This window comes from Apostichopus japonicus, chromosome 21 (genome assembly GCF_037975245.1).
Source record: "Apostichopus japonicus isolate 1M-3 chromosome 21, ASM3797524v1, whole genome shotgun sequence".
NCBI classification, from domain to species: Eukaryota; Metazoa; Echinodermata; class Holothuroidea; order Aspidochirotida; family Stichopodidae; genus Apostichopus; species Apostichopus japonicus.
Window position 1 is genome coordinate 3389758 of NC_092581.1, and position 22251 is coordinate 3412008.

The following is a 22251-nucleotide window of genomic DNA, read 5'->3' on the forward strand; positions in this document are numbered from 1 at the left end:
GAGGTGGATCATAGGCCTACATGACTATCTCTGTTTTATGTAAGTGTTTCCAAAGAGACCACTACCAAAGCTGTCCAAACAGAAATTTGGTCGTCTCGGACTCACCCAACCACCCGTTAAAAATTTGCCGCATTAGTCAGAACGACATACAGTCACAACACATCATTACAGGGCGGTTTAATAACTAGGAATGAAAGAATAAAAGAAATAAATTGTGTAAGAGTTGTGGTTTGTAGTGTTGATTCAAGTAGTTCTCTAACAGTGAACGGTAAGAATTATTCATAGAGTTTACTCAGTAGACCCTATGTGGCAGTATACTGACACTAGCATGTTCTGATGTTCGTCGCGAATTAAATTTTCCCCTAAAATAGGCAACCTATTGCACTAACAATGTGGGTGTCATTGCAGTCAAAAAGACTGACAGTTACTGTTGAATATGCATTTACTACCAACACTCGCAAATACCATTTGTGATCTTTTAAATTCTTGTTTTGAATTGCTGTGAAGGGCAAGATTATTTCTGGATTTAAGAATAAACATAATTAGGGCTTCAGTAACATTTACAGACAAACAAAGTAACAGATTGGTAAGACTGTCGATGCAATGTGGGTTAGTATTAGCTCTGGGCACGTCTCTCCTAAGAACCATCATTTTTTATTCTGCACCTGTAGACAATGCCCCCGCCTTATGGTCCACAGTCACAGGGAATGACCTTTGCCCAGGGCCAAGCTCCTACTGCTGGTTTCGGTTCTCACGTTCAACCTCCTTCTCAGGAGGCGTACGGTCAGGCTAATACCCCCGTACCTCAGCAGAGGGCTACTACCCCAGCACAGCCTCAGCAACAGTTGGCCCAACAACAACAGCAGCAACAACAACAGCAGGAACATCAACAGCAACAGCAGTCACAACAGGTTGCAGCACAACAGGCTGCAGCACAACAGGTTGCAGCACAACAGGTTGCAGCACAACAGGCTGCAGCACAACAGGTTGCAGCTCAACAGTCACAACAACCACCAATATCCCAACATCAGCAACAGCCACAGACGATGTCACAGCAACAGCAGCAGCAACAACAACCAGAACAAAGCATATCACAGTTGCAACATCAACAACAACAGCTACAACAACAACAGCAACAACAGCAAATGCCACCTCGACCACAGCAGCAGCAGCAGCAGACTCCTCCACAACAATCATATCCATCCATGCAGCAGGCCCAGCAGTCACCGTCAGTAACTGATCAACAACAACAACAGCAAGGGAACTGGCCGCCGCATAATAATCAACAACAACAGGTAACGATCTTAAAGCCTTTGACTTCTTCTTGACATGTTTCTTCCTAATTGTTTGACAGGTTTCAGTCGAATGTTAAAGAATTCATTTGTCCTACTCATTTAACTATTATTTGTTTTCAATGAGAGCGGTGTACAGGCCTATATTATGAATATACTTTAATCTGTGATGTTACACACGGAGGTTGGGGGGGGGGGGGGCCTTACTCATTTCCCTTTGAATTAAAAAATACAACAAAACAAATAAATAGCCTTTCTTAAGTGAAACTGTCAATGTAAGGTATTGCACTAGTTAGTATAAGTGTCATGTATTATGACCATTGTTTACCTTTCTGTTCTTGGTAATGAGGTAGGGTGGGGGGGGGGGCGTAATGATGATTTGATGGCAGACGGAGATAACACTTTCTGCAATAATTGTACGTGTCTTGATAATTCGACATGCATATCACCATGCTTCCGTTAACTATGTCCAAATTGAAAAGAGAGGTAAAAATGAAACCAAAGAAACACTTTAAATGAGAAACAGTTCAAGGATGACGTGGATCTCTGTAACCCTGTGATCCAAGTTCTGAAAGTCCCCTTTCAAATGAGGGGTTTTGAGCAATTTGAATATGTGAGATTCCCTTTGTCATGAACAATGTTTTTGGGTATTTACAGTACCACTGTTGTGGTATAGAACATATGATCCATTTTTTTATAATGAAGTATAAAGATATAACAAAGTAGTCATGTGTAACCCCATTGCAGGATGTGCCCTCCAGTCAGACCCCTTCGCAAGTACCCATGAAAGATGAACCTCCGGCACCCCAAGCCCTTCCCGCAAGTCAATTGTCTGCACCACCTCAGGCTTCCTCAGCTCCTAGCCAAGATGCCAAATCACAACTTCAGGATCAGGAGAATGCAAACACTAGACCTTCTAGTCTACCGGTAAGTCCAGCTCACTTAACCATCTTCTGTCCTTTGTTGTTTTTTGGTGGGAGGGGGAGGGGGAGAGGGTTGGGGGATGAGGGAAGGGGTAGGATGAGGCGCCATGAGGCACGGCAGTCTGGTTATACATGTTACAAAAATATCTTATGAGACAGTTATTCAAGTACACACACCTACTGTACTTAAAACCAAACAAAACACAATGATGACATCTTCGTAACCCGGCTCCCTCCTCCCCAATCCTATCACCTTCATCCCACCCACTTTATGGCACATGAAGCAGAGCAAGTCACTTTCATACATGTACATAGAACAATGTGTATGTTGACACAGAGCAAAGCAAAACAACAAATGGGTGAAAGTGCATCCTATATTGGGTGAAAGTGCATCCTATGATTGATGAAAATGCACCTTAGAAGGTCCACACACCCATCAAACCAAACCAACCCACCCCCCTCCCACCCCCCCAAAAAAAAATTACAGGCATCTCTTTGCTTTGTTCACCAACCAACAAACTAAGCCTACCCTGTTCCATAGCAGTGATAGCCTCTTTGAAACTTTGATCTCTCATGGCTGTTCTCTCTCCCCCCTTACAATCTCTGTGTGCCACCACTACCCCTACGACCTTTCATTGCGACGGCAATCACATGGTTTTCATGTGGCCAGTTTGATAGAGACCCAGATGAAGAGCCGAGTTTGCATATTATCTGCAATAGCAGTCATTACAGTCTATTTTCAAAAAGTTGGCCACCGAAAGAGAAAGCAGCTGCAGCAGGAAATTTTTCGGTTACCGTTCTTATTACAAGGGCTTTTGTTTTTCAGTAGATGAGGAGAGAGGGATAGAGCACAGCATTGTTGTTACACTTTCACTCCCCAGTACGGAATCCTTTAGAATAGTGAAAATGGGCTGCTGCCTTTGTCAGCATTATGTGCATGGTGTGTATGCCTTCGTCGTTTAATTTCACTTCGGGAGGTTACCTGACGCCCCTCCCCTATCCTTCCCCCCTCTGACTTTCTGAAGCTTTCGGAATAAATCCTTTCTCAATATCTGGTTACTTTCTCAAGGAATGCTGGGTATGAAAGGAACAGGGAGTACTTTATCCGATGTCAGATGTTAAATGCTATGCAAAATGGTATACAAGTTCAAAGATGTATGGGACACATTATAATCATAATTTAAATAATAAAAAAAATGATATAAGGGGGCAAAATTCTGAGCCTTCAAAACTTGTTGCCTTGAATTTTGAACACTAAAGTATTACGTTTCTTGCTATATTTATGCTTGTCATCCCCCCCCCCCCTTAAAAATGCCTCACAGTGGATTGATTATCTGTGATGTTTTCATGGCACCATATTCTTCCAACAAGTTTACTCTCTTTTCATTGTTTTGTTTCTTTGTCAAATCCTCCTCCATAAAATGTGATAATTTTTGCGAGGGTTACATAACCCTCTGTACATATGAAAGAGCACTGTAGACTATTGTTAGACTGCAGAGCTTCTGTTCCATAGAAATGGTGGTGCAGCCTTCTTCCCGATGCATCAAAGTTTGCTGTTCAGTATTGGCAAACATTTCACCTTTCAGATATATAGATTTGCTAACTTTAAGAAGCCAATTTTTTGGTCTTAGCCGGACATGTTTTGACAAGTATTGTGTAACTTTCAAGTGCATATTTTTGTGGTTGCTGTTTTTTCCCTCTTCTACTTGTTCTTTTCAAAAAGCATGCAATTTGTAAACATTGCGTCTTTGCCTAAGTCTTGGGGTACATCTTGTGCCCGGGACGCAGGGTCATGCGATTTCATATGTTCAATGAGAGCTGCATTGTGGTATAAAATGTTCATCGTGATTCGAAATGTAACTCACTCTTTGCAAAATTGGAACAAATCTTCCCAGATTGTTTCAAGCAAATTTTGTCAGGTTCTTGAAAAGAGGCTGGAATTCAGAGCTGCCTAGTTTACCTGTCTCCTCACAACCTAAGCACTCTATTTCTATCCTGCCTCTGGGGATCTGAAAACCTTTTGGGTACTGTAAAGTGTACACTCTTAGCAACTGGTTACATCCAGTCAGGCAGTCTTCTCTTTCTACCCCTCAAGTACCTACAGGTACACTGTGTTTTCCCTTTTTAGGTTGCTAAGTTTTGTTTTGCTCAAATATTTTCCTAAGTTTTTATTCATTGTCAAAATTTATCCAATAAAAATCCCAAGTCCTGGATCGTGTAAATATTTTGGAAGAGAAAAAAGCATTGTTTTGTGCCGTAATAACACAAGGTCTTGCCTCATTGGATGATATGTACAGCACTTGTAACTTGTAGAGAACTTCATCCCATCCGTTTCCATCTTCTGTCGCCTTACAAGGAGGGGAGGGAGGGTGGGAGGGAGGGGGCATTTATGATCCTTGTAGTACAGTTACTTTACTATAGCTCTCATCGACATATGTACACAGCTGTACTCGCAGCATCTACGTGTTCGTAGTGCCTTTCAGGAGATATGTCAACAGCAAAAACTGCTCACATGTTAAAATTTGGAATGGTCTAATTTACATGACTACAGTCTGCAGGTTTCTGGATTCAGTGTGACAGGGGATTACTTGACCAGCTTTGATAATCAAGTTACTATGGCAACAGATTGCTATCATCAAGCTGTCTAGGGATATTTTGCAGTAAACAAGTATTCAGATCAACTTGTTGCAATTCCTTAAACTGGTGCTCACAGATAGTGTAGGGTTTTAATTCCATAGGGAGATATGAGGTTGGAGCAGACAGGTGTCATGTGACCTCATCCTTTGTGGAAGTTGTGTAGTACATGGCCCACAAGCCTGTGAATTCATCACAGCACACACAGTAAGATGTCATGCCTTTCTTTATAAGGGACTTACTGTATGTAGTGAATAAGCATCACATGGTGATCAAAAAAAAATTAAGACAATCATGAAAATGGTACAAATGGAAAGATTGTCACAAAAGTGTGAATATTGTGCAAAGATTTTAATACCAAACCTTTGAAAAAAAAAATTAAAGTGCTTTTAAAAGAAAATATATATTTTTATTTTTTTACTTTGCCTACTTCCATCTTCCTTCCGAATCAACCATTCAGAAAGAAAATCCTACACGTACTCCACGCAGATTTGTATCTCAGAACATCGACTTGGGTTTTCCAAAATATCATCTTCAAATTTTGAATTAAGCATAAAGAGAAGCAGAAATCGAAGAGATTTGTTGGTCTGTTCATAATGAGCTAAAATTCACCCTTTTAAAGAGAATGCTTTCATTCTTTCACTTGCAAACATTTGCCAATGCGAGAATGCCTCGTTTATCGTCCCCCCCGGTGAAATCTTGTGAATCAAAGATCAACACAATTGTTTTCAGGTGCCCCCTTGTTACACTAGATTGCAAAGAAAAAAAGTGGGGCAAAATCACAGCTTGTAAACAGTGGTGACGTCATTAGGCATATTTTCTAGTAAAGCAGCAATGCTGTCGTCAGCCAGCGTGAGCAGTCCTGTTTTTCAAATATTGAGCGGCTTCTACCGAATTGTTTGAACGAATCTGGAGGCTTAGGTTCCATTTTTAATGCTGTTGACGAGTAAACAATGATTCTGATACCGTACGCCGTGTGCCCAGGACTTCGGGAATTGTACAAATTATTCATAGACTTTTAGCTATGAAATTGTTCCTAGTGGTTGAAACTAGCAGTCTTCGGTTGGATTTGGAAGGCATTTGCAGAATTGTGTCGAACAACGGCCGGTCAGTCTGTTTTGTCTGGTTTCGGCTTTGCCAGAAGATGAAATGCTATATGGGAGAGATGGATGGATTAAATGCTAATGCTAGTTGTAACAGGTGAAATGTATTGCTTGTTTTGTTGTCAGAGCAGCCTGCTTTCACCAATCTGTGTGTGGTTTTTGTACCATATGTTCATGTGCAGTTTTAAACCGTACAGTACATGTGTCTAAATTAGTTTTGTTCAGTGTTGGGTCTTCAGTTGAGTAAGAAGTTTTTCTATCCACTGAACACCTTGTTAGGATTGCTAGAGTGAACAAGATCATTGACTAGGAGGTGACAATGAAGGGCAATCTAGTATCTTGAGATACAGCCTGCCATTGAAGAAAGACACCAACATACACACATACAGTAACACATACAGGCACACATACAGATATATGACAGTTAAGGAGTTAACGCAATGTATGGTGGCCAGATTAATCGGACTGCATCTTACGTATATGTCAGCCCTTTCTTTGGCTAGATAGAGCCTCTATTTGGTTATCCATTATAAGTACAGATACTTTTCCTGCATACTGAGAAGTGGTATTAATCAACCAGTAAGGCTTATAAAGAATATATTTGTATGGAATCCATGATATGAGATCAACTGGAATCTGTCCTCTCCTCCTCATCCCCCCCCCCCCCCATTATGGAATAAAAACCCTCCAGGGTTATGTCAATTTTTTTTAAGCATTCCTCAAAAGCTCTCCCTCCCTTCCACATGCTCATTCATCCATGCTCTATGATATTAAGTTACCTTGTGGAATTATTCATTATCCTCAATTGTTCAGGCATGTCTCAATTGTTATAATATCCCCTCATAATTCGCCAGGTGTAAATATTCACCGTTACCCATAGCAACGACCCTCAAGCCACATCCAGGCTACCTGTAAAGTGTTCATCAATGAACTTGTGCAGACCACTGTCTGAGAAATCTATCACATGACTTGGAGGTTGTTTTTTTTTTTTTTTTTTTTTTTAACTTCTTCTCTTTTTTTTCTTTCTTCTTTTTGCCTTGCCTCACCTCAAAGCCTGCAATTGATTTAGGTCAACATGGTTGTACTATTGACACATATTTAGGGGAAAGCCCTTTGAAGGTGTTGCTAAAAATAGCCCATAGCCACTTGAGGTCTTGTTTTCAATTGGCCTCAATGAAATTCCAGGGGGAGGGTTTTATGTATTCTGAGCAGATTGTCTGACAAGGTATTAGTCACTCTGGCCTCTCTCATTGATGGAAGCAGGAAACTTTGTTGATGACATTGTTTGTGTTTGACTAGACTGGAGTCTTTTATTGATTACTATCCTTGCTTGGTCTTGCCTCCTTTCCATCTTTTCTGTGTTTCTTACTTTCTTGATCTGGCAAAAAGAGAAAAAAAAAAGAAAAAAAAATCCAGGGGAACTATTGTCATGCTGTATAATAAAAAAAGAAGGGAAAAAAATAAAAAAGAGGTTTGGAGAGAAATTCATCGTTTACACTTGACATCATTTTATGAGATGTGTTAAAATAACATAAATAAGGTTCCTTCAAAAAAAAGTACCGGTGTGTTTATGCCTTATTGGTTTGTTCAATGTGGTGTGAAAATTTTTATTTTGCCATTGATTAAATATTGACACATTTTTTTTGTTTTTTTTTGTTGTCTGTGTGTTTGTGTTGTCAAACAGCTTTTTTTTGACATGTTCCAAGTTTGTATAATGATACTATTGAATAGGTGAACACTGCTAATGAGGTCAAAGAAATTGAATGACAAAAATAAACAGAATCCCACTTAAGCCGGCAGTAATGTTTGGAACATTGCACTTTGATTGGAACATGCAAAGATCATTCAAAAATTGTTTTAAAAAAAAAAAAATTGATGGGGGGGGGGTTGGGGAGTGGTAAAGGAGAGAGTAAAAGTTAGAGGGAGAGATTGGGATTAAAATCAAGGAGGCTCTGTGTTTTCCCCCTCATCTTCATTGCCCTGCAAGTGATGTTTACCTGTGATGCTAATGAATATTGATGAATGAAGGGTTTCATGTTGTCACGACAAGATTGAAGAGCGGTGTTTTGTCAACGGAAGAGAGAGAGAGAGAGAGAGAGAGAGAGAAGAGGAAAAAATAAAAGGAGAAACGACAGTCTGAGGGAGAGAGAATAAGGATAGTAGTAAACAAAAAGAAAGGACAGTCACCTTGGGGAAGAATGTAAGAAGAGAAAAAAAAAAATGTTATGAATGGGTATTGCCGTTTGGATGATTGAATTACGGCTTGGAACTGGAGAGCGGGTAATGTTACAATTCCTCTGAATTATGGCGGAGTGAAATAAAACATGATTTGCCTGGAAAGGTCAAGAGAGCTGTTACAAACTGGGATGATTGTTTGTCGTCTGTGAAAGTCAGTGAGATATATAGAAGGTGTAGCATATTGATGATGAACATGCTGCCATTGAGAGCTTGTAGAAGGAGAGGTGGAGAGAGAGAGATACAAGGGAACCTACTACCTCCTCTGCCAATTAAAGAATGAATTTTGCAGTAGACGAGTGTTATTTGAGTGTTATGATACTATAGCACATTGCAGCAACCTTTGCCACACTATCTTACACACAGACTGAAAGAACCACACCCTTCCACGGGTTCAGATTTTCACCCACTGCCAAAAAAAAAAAACAATCCCAAAAATGTTCCTCATATTTAGGTCTCAAGTTTTCCTCTAAAGTTACCCCCCTCCCATCTTTGTAAAAACAAATATCAGCGATTTGCTTTAAAGCCAAGAAAGGAGGTTAGTGGTCACGAGTGGTGACGCATTACTTTCAGCTTTCTCAGGATGAGTTTTGTTGTTTTTTACAAACAGACATGATAACACATTGCATACACACATAAGACTCATAGCGATAGCACAGTTGTACTGACTGAATTGTGAAGCAAGTCTCTTTTCCCCTAACCTTTTCTGTTACAGCAATATTGTCCATACATACCCACACACTACTGCACAAGCCTGATGCTTTTGATAAAGCCAAAATTGCCGGAACTACTTTTCCCATATCTATGCCCACATCTGCACAGTGTTTCTGTGTGCGCACTGTTAGTCATACATTTCTGTATGTACTACGTTCCTAGTATATAAGCCTCTGTGGTACTTAGTTTATCTGTGCAGTACTTTGTTCACATAGAGTGTACACAGCCAGCCAGAAAGAGTTTAGAGCCATTTGCCAATATATCAATGCAGTGTGGCTTGACTGGATGGCACTGTGTACACTGAGGGTTATTGTATAGGGGCTTTTTATTGTGTTATTGCAGTGGAGTGCAGTTTTTCCCAGCATGGCTTACACAGTGGAAAAAAAAGAAAGAAGGAAATTTTGCTTTAGACTGTGTATGTGGCAAGGCCTCACCCAGCTTGTTTTTTTTTGCCTTCTCAGTATTTAAAGTGTCCTACGGGTGTTAGGTTTAAACTAGGTTTTTGTGTGGTTACAAGGAAAATACAACATCACCATTAGTGATTGTATGAATTGAAAGAAAGAAAAACAACTTTTGACAAATGGATGTGATAACAATGGAGCCTATAAAATGCAACTATATGCCAAACACCATCAATAAAAATCACATAAAAATTAATAAAATAAACAGGTAATACATAAAAACCTGAGGTCATTATTTAATAAGTTTGTCAACATTTAGGGAAAGAATAACAGATTTAATGGGGGGGGGGGTGGGAAAGTGTCACAACAATTGAAAATATATAAGTAAAAAAGTAAAAAGGAAGCTATTATGTCCATGTCTAACCCTGCAATTTTAAAAATATGATCAATACTAACTTTGTAGTATGAAAAAGTTAACAATATGTGTGCCCCAATTCTTTTGTTCAGGTGTTTAGTTTCTGATTGCACTATTTTTAGAATATTGACAAATTGCTTCTGTTGTTTGGTTTGAAGCTCTTGACTGTGGAGAGGACTTTACTATAGTTTGTCATTTTGGAAGTTTCCCATTCTGTTGTTTTGATGCTAATAGTAGTTTGGAAATAAGACACCTTTTGTTATTCCTACTATTTGTCTGCCTTGTTGTTTTTGTTTTGGAATGGGGGGGGGGGGGCGAAATATGGCATAATAATGTGTTGGGGCTTAAGTGAGTGGGAACTATATAGAAGGCTTATAAATCTAGGTTGGTAAAATGGAGAAACATAAATTTATGAGGTGTCTCCATTTTGTTTCTACTTTTGAAGTTGAAGAAACCAAATTTAATAAGAAGTAATTTTGGAGATTATTTCTTCATTGGCCTCAAGGCCATCCAAGTCGTGTCATATTATGTTGTGTATGAAAATTACCGCCCATGTTTTTTTTCTTTTTGTTCGGAAGTACTCCTTAGCATAATATTTAGTTTGGATGGTTGATATACTTAGATCCACGGGCAGAAGGAGAATGAGAGGGGGAAGGACAGGGGGGGGGCTAAGTAGTGGTACGGGTGAAAGGAGAATGAAGAGTGAGGGTGGAGGCAATGAGAGTTAAATTGGAGTTATGAATTGCATAATTCAGATGATACAGTATCTCATACTACTGTACTTCTGTTTAGATCTAATGTTAGTCACTATGAATGCCTATGGGGATGGCCACATTTCAACCAATTGTCGGGAGTAGATGAAAACATTTGAAACTATTTTAACATTTTAACTCAGCACTTCAGGAAGCCTGCTAGGAAGTAATCAAATAGGAAAAGGGGGAATTTATGAGATAATCTCTTAAAAACTGTGGTCTTTGTTGCTTTGTTTTACTTCAGACCAAAAGCAATTGTTGAGTTAAAAATAATCGGTAAATATGTCACCGGATGGCCAATTCAAACGGAGATGAGATGGTGGTATGGAAAGTTTTTTGAAAGAGGGGTTGGGCAGAGGAGAGAGGGATAGAGGGGGGAGGGAAGGAGGGGAAGAGGAGGTTCTCGTTATAAACTTGGAATATGTTAATGCTGAATTATTCCCTGGTATGGTACAGGTTGATCCAAGTGCTGGAAAAAGTAGCCGATTGAAAGTAGATTAGCGATTGGAAGGTTGTCGAGCACAACAAAACAGTTTTAAAGAGTACTTACCAAACTTTGACCAAATACTGAATGTTGTGTGAGACATTGGTATAGTTTCCACTGATTTTTTTGAAGAAATAGTTGTTTGAAGGAAACAAAAGCATTGAACGAAATGGGAGATTTCTTTTACAAGTAGGTTTGATTCGGTTCCAATGGTGGTGTGTGCATGTACACATGACAAAGAGGGTCCCATAATTACAAGAAAGCCAAAATTTCTTCCAGTACCAAGAGGGAGAGAGTGACTCTGTGGGTCACAGATTAGGATGTAACCAATATCCCGATATGGTTGACCGATTTAAGCACCATCATGCATTCAATCTCGGACGGATAAGAAGAAAAAAAATCTCTTTTTCCCCAGTGCTATTGTGGATGAATGATAGTCACACAATCACGTCGATGTACTGCCAATGACCCGATGATCAATGCTTTCAATCTCGACCAAAACAATAACAAAGGGACAGCTTTTGTTTTGGTTTGAATTTCTTCGTTCACTAGATCTCTGCATGAGTCCAGGTTAAACGTTTTTGGGGAAAGTACATGGTAGTAGTGATGGTGTGATTCTTTTGCTATACGAAGGTGTGTGTACCTATAAGGATTGTAGAATAATGGATCGTTTTGTTTGTGTTGATAATCGAATTGATTAAATGTTGTTTTAGGGGTCACTCGGACTACCACATTATGTAGCCTGGACTATTTCAAAGTTATTCAATGATGTTTCAGTTGTTTGCATAAATTTCAAATGTTCCTGGGAACGGTTTTCATGTCGTCGTTTAGTTTATGAATAATCTATGGGAACCCACCACAAAGCAAATATGGAGATGTGTACATGATGTAATTAGAGTGGGAAGGGCAGAAAGTAACATTGGCTAATCAGTGCTTCCTTAAAGCAGCCGGTTGTGCGGGTAACATGGTAACATACCGTGTGATTCTATGATGAATATGTGACTGAATTTCCCACGAGAGATAGGTAAGTGCTATGTGTTGTGGTGAAAAGGTTGCAAAATGTTTCATCTCTCACTGGAAGAAAGGTTCAGTTTGGTTTGTAATTAGATTTGTCAGTTAATGACAGAAATCAACCTTGAGTCTCAAATAGGAAGTAGGATAGGTGCATCCGTATCGGTGAGATTGGGTTTGACTTGTCTCAAGTCAATTAAACTTGTTTATATACCGCACTTCTCTTTCACCGGTTCTTTGCTCGAATAATGCACTTTTCCGTCCGTCTTGAAGAGATGTTTACATATCTGTTGGAACATAAATGTAACCAAATAACCAGTATAACTCCAGTCTCGACAGAAGAAACCTTTCATTAGTGACTATGGCATAGTAAACACAATCATGAGAATGTCCTTCTTGCCAAACGTTTTGGCCCATTTTCTGTCATCCCTAAGTGTTCAAACTGCAAACATGTAAGATCAAAATCCTTGTTGAGATCTCCCCTCCCCTCCCCTTCCTTCCCCTCCCCTTCCTCCCCTCCCCTCCCCTCCCCTTCCTCCCCTCCCCTCCCCTTCCCTCCCCTCCCCTTCCCTCCCCTCAGAGTTCTCCAATGTGAACAAGACTGTAGTTGCACTGCACAGGCACTCTGGTTAAATTAAACTGTCTATTATTATAGGTGGTGTGTAGTTATGTCGTGTCATCCTATCTGGGGTGCTATAAAGGGACAAACATGGTACATAAAATAAGGTCCCTTTACCACACAGTTAAGAAGGGATGGACACTGTCCATAGCAACCATCTTTTTATCTGTGGATGCCAGAGAAGCTATATTTGTTTATCAGAGTACACCCCCACCTTTAACATTTGCCAGCCTGTACAGTTGTGTATTCAAGGTACCATCTGGCTGCAATATATATATATATCTACTGGAGAGATCAATATCGTGGCTTTGAAAGAGGTAGCAAATGTCTCCTCTGTAATAGTGAACTGGGTCAGTTTGAGAGCACCATTAAACCAACATCATCATCAACCAGTGTCTGAATACTGTAGTTGGCAAATTTCCAGCCAGCCTCAGATTTCCTATAGAGGACATTTGAATAGCATTTACAGTGTAGTTACATTGTAAAAACCCTTTGTAAAGAGAACTTGTTACTCTCTTCAGGTACAGTAGGGCCATTTCATATGTTCCATGCACTTTAATACTCTAGGTAATACTTGCCTCATGAATCGCGATTGTCATGTGATTACAACCGATTTTCCGCTGTACCGAAAGAAGGGGAGGGAGGACAAGAAAATCGGTGGTATTGAAATTGCAGACGAAATTTGTAGAAGATGAGAAACGGACTCAAGTGGGAGAAACCATTTCAGAGCGATTTCAAACTCCCCATAAATTTCAACAAAGCACTCGTTGGAAATTGTTGTTCCTCCTTTCAAGTATCGTTTTGAATTAGTTTTTGAACATGTTTTTTTGATGTTGTTCGATCCATACTTTCCATTAACCGGTACACTTGAAGTTGAGCTGTTGGATTTTGGTTAAGTTTTCATTTCAAAAGAAACTTTGGAAAGCCATCAGAGATATACTGTATAAATAAAATTTGAGTCGTGTCCGGGCAACGGAATGTTGCGAAGCTGTTCTGCTTAATTTCTAAAATGGCTTACACTGTTACCATTCACTCAATGGAAAAATCTAAGAGAGTGACTCGGTCGATGGCAAGATGCTGTGTGGAAAGTTTTTGTCCACCAATTGGCATGTAACTTTAAATGAATGATTTAGCTTGGTCAGTTTTTGTCTGTATTTTGACCATACCTTACAGAGTTTTGTACTGAACCTGATTACACTTTGTTTGTTCAGCACAGTGGCAAGGAAGCAAGGCTGCAGGAGCAGCTGTGAAACTCCCCTGCAGCTAGGCTGACCATAGAAATTATCTCTGCAGACCAGCACGCATGTGAAACTGCAATAGTACAAGTGTATGTCTTACATAGTCTGGCTGCAGCCTCCTCGGTGACCTACGCAGCTTTGCTGCAGCCTTCTCAGTGTCCTTCTTTTTGGACACAATGCCCTTATTCAAACCTAAACAACATCGACACCTTCCAGATTCTTTAACCAAATTGATCTTTAATTAGCCCCATAGTTTCCCTAAGTAAAATTGTCCTGTTAAATTTGCTGACACTGTTGGCAATTAGCTCTCTCTCTCTATATTATGGACAGGAGTTTGGTCAGCATGATGTGGCAAAATATCATAACTGTTTTTTTTCCTTTCTTTTTTGTCAATTGAAAATTGATTTGTTCTTAAAATGAATTTCCAGTATTCAAACATCATAAATTATTTCACTCTGTAATATCGTACAGAAATTAAATTTTTGTGAGATGTATTTTAAGCGAGAACTTCAATTGACTGACTACAGCTTAACCCTGCCCTTTCCAGATTGACTCAAAAACACTGTATCCAGGCATCAATAAATGTGTTTTATTTTTAAGAAAATTTTAAAAAACAGTTTGAATGGAGAATGGAACACAGTTCTTATAGATCTGTCACTGTCAGACTGGGCAAAGAAAAACGATAATAAAACAACAAAATCACTCTTCCGTAAAGGACTGTATTGACTGTATGTAGAGATAGACTGCTGTTTTTTGTAGAATACATCTATTAGTTCACCCTATTGAGGTCTTCGGGGTTTCCCCTTCCTTTTGTATGTACTTTCTGTCATTATAGTCCACTTTGTTTTTTTCTGTTGACGATTATTTCAGAACTCTGAAAAGTAACGTCATTGAGTTCTTTTTTTTTTTTTGCCTTTGACAGGATCTGTCGGGTTGTATCGACGACCTGCCTACAGAGGGCGACGTAAGTAACCAAACGTCGTCAAATGCTGCACCTGTAAATAGCCAGCCCGTACCGAACTCATCAGATCAGACGGCATCGGCTGTGGCCCCCGTAGACACCAAGCCGAAAGTGGAACCAGGTAGTAATCCACCCTCCCAACCACCGACCCCGGTAGGACCGCCATCGTCTGGTGCCGCGGTCAAACCCGCCCCTTCTCCGGTGGGGTCGCCAGCCAGCCTGGTATCCAGAACATCTCAGTCGCCAGCAAGTGCCAATAGTAAGTTGTTTCCCTAACCAGGCTTTTGAGACATGTTTTGTCAAGGTTTTTGAGATGATCATTTGAGGTTTAAAGACAAGTGAACTTGAAGCAAGCAGGAACTATGTCAATAGATACTGTATGATTCTAACTTATCACTACAGGGCATGCAAGGCATATATATGGGATACCAGTGAGCACGAATGTGTTAATGTACAGAAAGAGGAGGGGGGAGGGGAAACCACCTGTAAAACAGAAATTTAAACTCAAAGTTTTAATTTTCTTAAAGCAAGGATATCTTTATAGTTCTACATTTGCGACATTTGTTTGCTATGAGTTCACTGTTGCTATAACAAACATATATCTGGGAGATGGCTTGGGAGATATGAATGAAAGTTTCAGCAGGATACCAACATCATATTCTTATTATACATGTCTGCATTTGAAATAAATTTACCTCATAATTTTTTTTTTTTTTTAATTGCAATGTTCTATAAATCAACCTCATCAAATTTTATTTATTTTTCTCCAAAAGGTGTGCAACATATGTGTATGTTTTTTTTTTCATAGTGTAGGATATCATAGAATATGAATCAGTTTCTGGGTTATAATGTTGCACCTATTTTCTAAATAAAACTGCTAACTGTGCCATCATCAATGCAGGATAACGTTACACTCGCCGCGGATATAAAGATGGATCGGTTGCGGTCACACCAAATTTGGTAACGGTTGCAGAACACTCTGTAAGGAGTATTCGCTTACCGGTGACATTTTCCCTCGGAAAGCTTAAACGAAGAGCACCCACTCAGCCGTCTAAATATATCAACAGTATCTTGACGTAACGATGCACTTTTCTCTGCTTATGGTGGATTGCTAGACTTTAATGCCTCTTTGTGTCTCGAATTTAGGGAAAAGTGGAAAGCACTCTTGTAGGTAGTATTCTAATAAGGCCAGCGTCGGTTTGTCTTGAACTGAGTCTTCCGAAATTACTCCTGAAGCACGAAAGAAGAAGCGATACCGCCGGTCGTAATCTGCCACTGGAGAACAATACTAAATTATTGATGCTGCTCAGAGAGCTTAGAGCATATTGTCAAAATGGTGGTTGGATGATCATATTGTAAATGTAGAGGGGGGGGGATAGGGGAGGAGTGAGTGTGGGAGGGAGAGAGGGTGGGAGGGACTGAGGTGACAAGATGTCATCAAGATGTGCATCCTGGCTCTCTTTGCACTGCTGTGGTAATTATGATGACAGGCATACACAGCACTTAACATATAAATCTGGGTAGTCCAACTTCAGGTACTTTCTCCAAATGATCAAGTATCAATTCAAAATATTCCAGGAATTGCAGACATTAAAAGTGTTTGGTCATCTCGCTAATGGAGTGATTTTGCTTCAACTAATATTCCGTACCCTTGATTTTTCTGCAGGTGGATCTGGTACTCCACAACCTCAGATGACGCTGCCTCCTGGCAATCACCAAGACAACAAGGGAGCAGACAGACTCAGCCAGAGTCCCAGTGTGCAGCAACAACATCCTGATATGAAAGGTACATTATAAAATTAAACAAATACCAAGCATTTTTTTGTTGGTTTTTGCTAACCAGCCTTAGTGAGAGAGTCAAACCCTGACCATCTTTGCTAAATAAAAAAAAAATAAAAAAATAATAAATTATAAACATTAAATTTAAAAAAAAAAAAAAAAAATTTAAAAAAGTGTAGAGGAAGAAACCAGACATCACCATTAGTGGGAAGGAAGTTTTGTCAGAATGGTGGAGGTGTACATTTACCTTCCAAAAGCGACTCAAAATTGCCATTTGTTTGTAATGTAATTGATTGCAACAGGTGACACTCCTGATGTGGTGTGTGTGTGTGATTTTATTTTGGGATGGGGGAAGGGGAGAGGTGTTGGGTGGTGGTGGGAGAAGTGTGGGGATAATGCAAAAAATAATCCTTCCTGGTTAGGATTACACATCTGTAGTCATGGTTCATGCTGAAACCTTGGTGCTTTTTCTGTTCCAATCAGGGAACCAAATGCCGATGAGCGGCGGTGGTTATCCACAGAACAGTAGGCCCCCACCATACGGCAGCTCCTCCTACTCCTCCTACTCAAGTATGACTAGGTACCCAAATCAATCGCCAGGATGCAACCAGAACCAGGTGTCTTTTGTAAACTACCAACAGAATCCTTATGGTTCGCCAGGTAATAAAACACTATTCCCTCTGTCTCTTTCCCCCCACCCCCCTCCCTTCCCCACCTGTAGAATCTCTTTTGTTTCATTAGGGTCAGTCACCCCCCTCCCCCCCCCCCTCAATGTCTTACCTCTTTTCATCATTGAAAGAAGACAAGAGAGAAGAAAATATTTAACAAAAAATAATCTGCTTTGCACTTGCATGGACAGCGGCACATACAGATCACCGCTTGGTTGTAAGCAAATAACGACACTTTTGTCCAAATGAGAGGCCTAACATTTGAATTTTTGTTTTTAATACAATAACTGCCAAGGAAGTAATCTTCCATGCTCGTCACAATATTACCATACATGTCCTCTCCCCAATCCCATGTCAGTTTTATCCCTCCTCAGTTCATATAATTTCAATGATCAGTTTTCATGCATGCACGCACGTTGTTGTCTAAACTTATCGTAACCGTCGGCAGCCTGCTCCCCGGGCAACTCTCGTTGCTCTTGTATCTTTGCCCGTTTTTCTATCCCGTAGTTTGCCCATTATTCCTTCTTCGTTTGTGTTTCATAACCACGTTACTCTCCCAACAATTTTCTCTCGTTCTGTGTGGCTGCAACGCTCTGTGAAAAAAATATACAAAACTCGCGCAAGACAGGTGCAATCAGTTTGGTTATTTAACCCTGAGACAGTTTGTGACAATGTCAGTTTCAGACAACTCCTACGTGCCAAGTGGGAGAGGCCTGGTATGCCTGCTATATGCCAGTGTGGTAGGCTTGGAACGTCTGCTATATGACAGGTGTGGTAGGCTCGGTACGTCTGCTATATGACAGTTTGGTAGGCTTGGTACGTCTGCTATATGACAGTGTGGTAGGCTTGGTACGTCTGCTATATGCCAGTGTGGTAGGCTTGGTACGTCTGCTATATGCCAGTGTGGTAGCCTTGGTACGTCTGCTAAATGACAGTGTGGTAGGCTTGGTACGTCTGCTATATGCCAGTGTGGTAGGCTTGGTACGTCTGCTATATGACAGTGTGGTAGGCTTGGTACGTCTGCTAAATGACAGTGTGGTAGGCTCGGTACTTTTGCTATATAGTTTGGTAGGCTTGGTACGTCTGCTATATGACAGTTTGGTAGGCTTGGTACGTCTGCTATATGACAGTGTGATAGGCTTGGTACGTCTGGGATGTTGCAGTCTGGTAGGTCTCGGCTTGAAGTCTTGATGTTTCTTCACTGGCCCTGCACGTTGTATGCTTTATCGTAAATTGTACAATTCATCCACTGGCTACTGCAACCACTATGGCTAACCTTAATTAAGCAGTTCTGCATTATTATGGGGTAAAATTTGCAAATAATATCCCTTAGCAATTCAGTTGACTATCATTACCAGTCAATTTGCAGTTTAAACAGTGAAAACATTTTTTTTTGTCCTGTTTTTTTGGGGGGTGAGTGGGCAGGGTAAGAGGCCATTGGGGGATTCAAAAAGTTTTTGAGTTGATTGCTCTGGTCCTGGTGGCAAGAAGTGTCGGGGTCATGACATTTTCAGGTGTGAATCTCTAATGATTCAGTTTGTGAAAAAACTCCATAAGGGGACCGACCGACCCTTCATTTTGATCAGTTTCAATCATTTTAATGAATGCTGGTCAGCTTGCGAAACTGCCAACAAATTTCTAAAGTTCTAAATGCAAGAAGGCTGCTAAATGACGAAAAAGCTGAAGCTAGAAATCATTGAAGTCTGCTCTCCTACATTCTAATACTGTAGAAGGCAGTAGATATAGCATGTATCCATACAGTATGTATCATGAAACAGGAAAATAATTGGATTTCCCTTCCTGTCGGTCGCTGTCAAGCACGCACGTCAAGTAATTGTTGTTTGGTCGCAGCGAGGAGGCATGGAAAATTAGCGTAACACGCATGCCTCGCGCATAGCGTCCCGGAGGATGGTTCCGAATGAGAATCTTTCAGACGAATGAACGGGGACGATGGTGCAGGCTCTGTAATAATAGATGTGGCAATCTGTGGTTTCAGTGCTGCTTTTGCAAATGTAATAAATACAGTATCTAAAATCCACCCATCGCAAGGACGCAGTCACGATCACATCTCACTGGGGAGGAATGTGCCGCCGTCTTCATCGTATAATGTTCAATCGTATTTTGCCATCTACAAATTCACTGTAACTATTGCAAATTAATTTCATTAAAACTGTCGATTTACGGAAATTATCTGTTCACGTTTCAAACGGTTGGAGGAACATGTTGTTATGCAGAAAGTTAGGTCAGTAGGAAGGACAATGGGGCTCTGTCCTGCGTTTGGAAAGAGGGCGCTGTCCGTATCAGTCCTATTGTGTGAATCTGTACTTTTGATGAACTTTTACTGATCCTGTGGGTCCCAGGATCATCACCGATAAAAAAAAAAATTTGTTTTTCCCCCAAATTTGGAGAGGGTCAATTAGGTGGTTGAAAGATTGATTGTGAGTAGAGCAGAGGCGGTATATTCTTTTCAAAATAACTGCAGTATACACTGAAGTAGTCTTTATGGATCAGATAGCTAAATACAAAAACTATATTGAAAGGAATTGATAAGTGTATTATTTTATGAACAGAGAGTGACTATGCAGTTTACTTGGATATCATTAGAGTCGTCTGGGATCATTCTCCGGTTTTCGGACTTTTTTCGATGCTTTAATCCCACGACAAAGTACCTAGATTTTACTGCAGCGTTACAAATAAAAGTTTCGTCTCAAATTTGTGATGAAGATGAGCTGCTTTGTTGACCCTTGATTGACAGAGGTGTAATGGTGACTCATTTTGGAAGAAGTTCTCTTCAAAAGTCCTGTATATCCCCGATAAGAACAAGGGTGAAATTGGAAAGATAGGAAATGTAGAATGTTGCAGAGTGTTGCTAAGCACCAGGGATACAAGAGATGCGAGGCAGAAAAGGGGAGGGGGGGGGCGAGTGGAGGTAACCCGAAAAGTACTTTTTTTATGATTTGCTGATGTCTTGACTAGTTGCATCATGTTACAGTTGGCTTGTTGTTTTTAAAATTATAAAATAAAATGTAAAAAGTTGTTCAGACAGGGAGGTGTTGGTGAACAGTTTTTCGTTGAAGTTTCTTTACGTGGAGTCGTTGGAAATACTCTGTCAGTCTCCGCATCCTATCTATAAACCGTCTCCTCTTTTCCTTGCTTGCAGGTGCCATGGGCCGGCCAGGGTTCAGAGGTGGACCGACCACTCCGTACGGAACTTCAAGTGCAATGGGAAATTTTGACAGAATACGAGCCATGGGGGACCACTATGGCAACTCGCAGCAACAATGTAATGAATTCAACTCCAATAGTATGGGAGGCCCTGGGCCGGATCCAGCTGCCTCCATGAGGGCCATGAACTCGGCTGGTGGGAATATCAGTTTGAATTCAGGTGGTAATCATTTCCCTCCAAACTACAGTGGTGGAGGGGGACCTGGCGGGGGTGGTATGGGCTACAAGCCCCAAATGCCAAATGCACATGGGAATGTACCTCAGAGACTGGACGGGCCCTACGGTGGCCCGAATGCACAAAGGTTTGGTATGAGGGGTCCTCCCAGTATGCCTCCGTCCAGTATAGGACAGCCGAACATGATGCCCGGTGACTCGAGGCAACCCGGCAGTTACCTTCCTCCCTACCCTCTGCCACAGCAGCAGCACCAGCAGCAACCCTGGCCACCTTCGCAACAAAACTCCAACCCACAGCAGCAGAGTCCGATGCACCACGTGCCGGGGCAACCATTCAAATCAGAAGTGCCATACGAACAAACAAATTCTTTCCCAGCGGGGTCAGGGGTAACAGCAGCAGCATTCGACAGGCAGAAGCCTCACCAGCAGCCTGCTGTCACCACGTCATCTCTTTGTACTACTACCCAGAATCTAACCAGCTCCTCTACACACACGAGCACGACGGTAATTTCCACCGGCAACTCCATCACTGGTGAGTGGGAATCTCTTTGGACCTTTGTATGTTGTATGTTTGGTCAATGTTTGCTGTCTAGCACTTTGTCATGTGATCAGTATTGTGAATATCAGGGGTTACCTAACTGGGGTGCATGAACCCCCAGGGGGTGCGCGAGTCCATCCCAGGGGCTTCGTGAGACGTTTCTGAAAGTCAAAACGAGAGTACTTTTTGTTGAATTAAATCTGATATATCATGTAAGTTAGTTATGTACAAAAGTATATAACTATGTGTATATGGAGGAGCTACAGTAAACAGGTATGGCTCAAGAGATCAGGTGGTTACAACTTTCGTGTATCAGCTATTGGAGGCTCAGAATTTTCTCTCATATAAAAAACTATGTTCCATTGTAAAAAGAAAAAAAGTATGCTATACACACCTTCTCTGGACATGTATAGCAAATTTGACAATTTTCGCATAGCATTTGGGGATGCAAAACTTGCATAAATTTATTCCCTGGTTTGGATTTGACATTTGTTGGTGTGCGCTTTGGTGCATGGAATGGAGATTTATATTTTAGTGTTTGAGTTTGGATTCAGACTTCACAATTTGCGTGAGCACAGTTACCATTGAAGCATTGTAAGCATTCCATGGAAACAGTGTATGTCTCCATTAAAACTAATTAAATAATTAAAACTAATGAAAACTTTGTAGGATCATAACCCTGGTAGTAGTAGTAGTACTTTTGAAAAGTTGAAGAGCTGTCTTTTAGCGTGCCAAGATTTGGCTGCACTAAGTTACAGTAGTACTAGTCTCCATTAACTGACAGCAGGTCATAGCCACCAGTGCATGCACATATATTCCCAGTTATACTTTCGAAATCTCATGATTCCTCTGGCTGTGTTTACTAAAAGGACCCCTGTGTACAGTGTTACATGTTGACACCCTAGATATTCATGTTTACTTTTGCAAAAGAGCTACAGTTATACAAAAATATGAAAATATTTGGAAGAAGTTGATCTCATCATACCTTATAATGTGCTGGTATAACAATACCTGCCAGCACTGACAGGGATCAATGAAGCAGTCTGAAGTTTGGGTTTTTTGGTCTGTGAGTATTTATAATGGAA

At 40.6% G+C, this 22251-nt stretch overlaps 1 protein-coding gene across 2 annotated transcripts in view; it reads left to right on the forward strand.

Annotated features, from left to right (window-relative positions):
- Window positions 1-22251, forward strand: part of LOC139963093 (uncharacterized) — a 53878-nt gene that overhangs the window by 13446 nt on the left and 18181 nt on the right. The window contains exons 3-8 of one of the 2 annotated variants that reach the window (XM_071963604.1): window positions 672-1295; window positions 2040-2219; window positions 14744-15041; window positions 16449-16568; window positions 17045-17221; window positions 20390-21160. In XM_071963604.1, the coding sequence (XP_071819705.1) occupies window positions 672-1295; window positions 2040-2219; window positions 14744-15041; window positions 16449-16568; window positions 17045-17221; window positions 20390-21160 (2170 nt within the window). The remainder of the gene's footprint in view (window positions 1-671; window positions 1296-2039; window positions 2220-14743; window positions 15042-16448; window positions 16569-17044; window positions 17222-20389; window positions 21161-22251) is intronic. The other variant, XM_071963605.1, reaches the window with a different exon arrangement.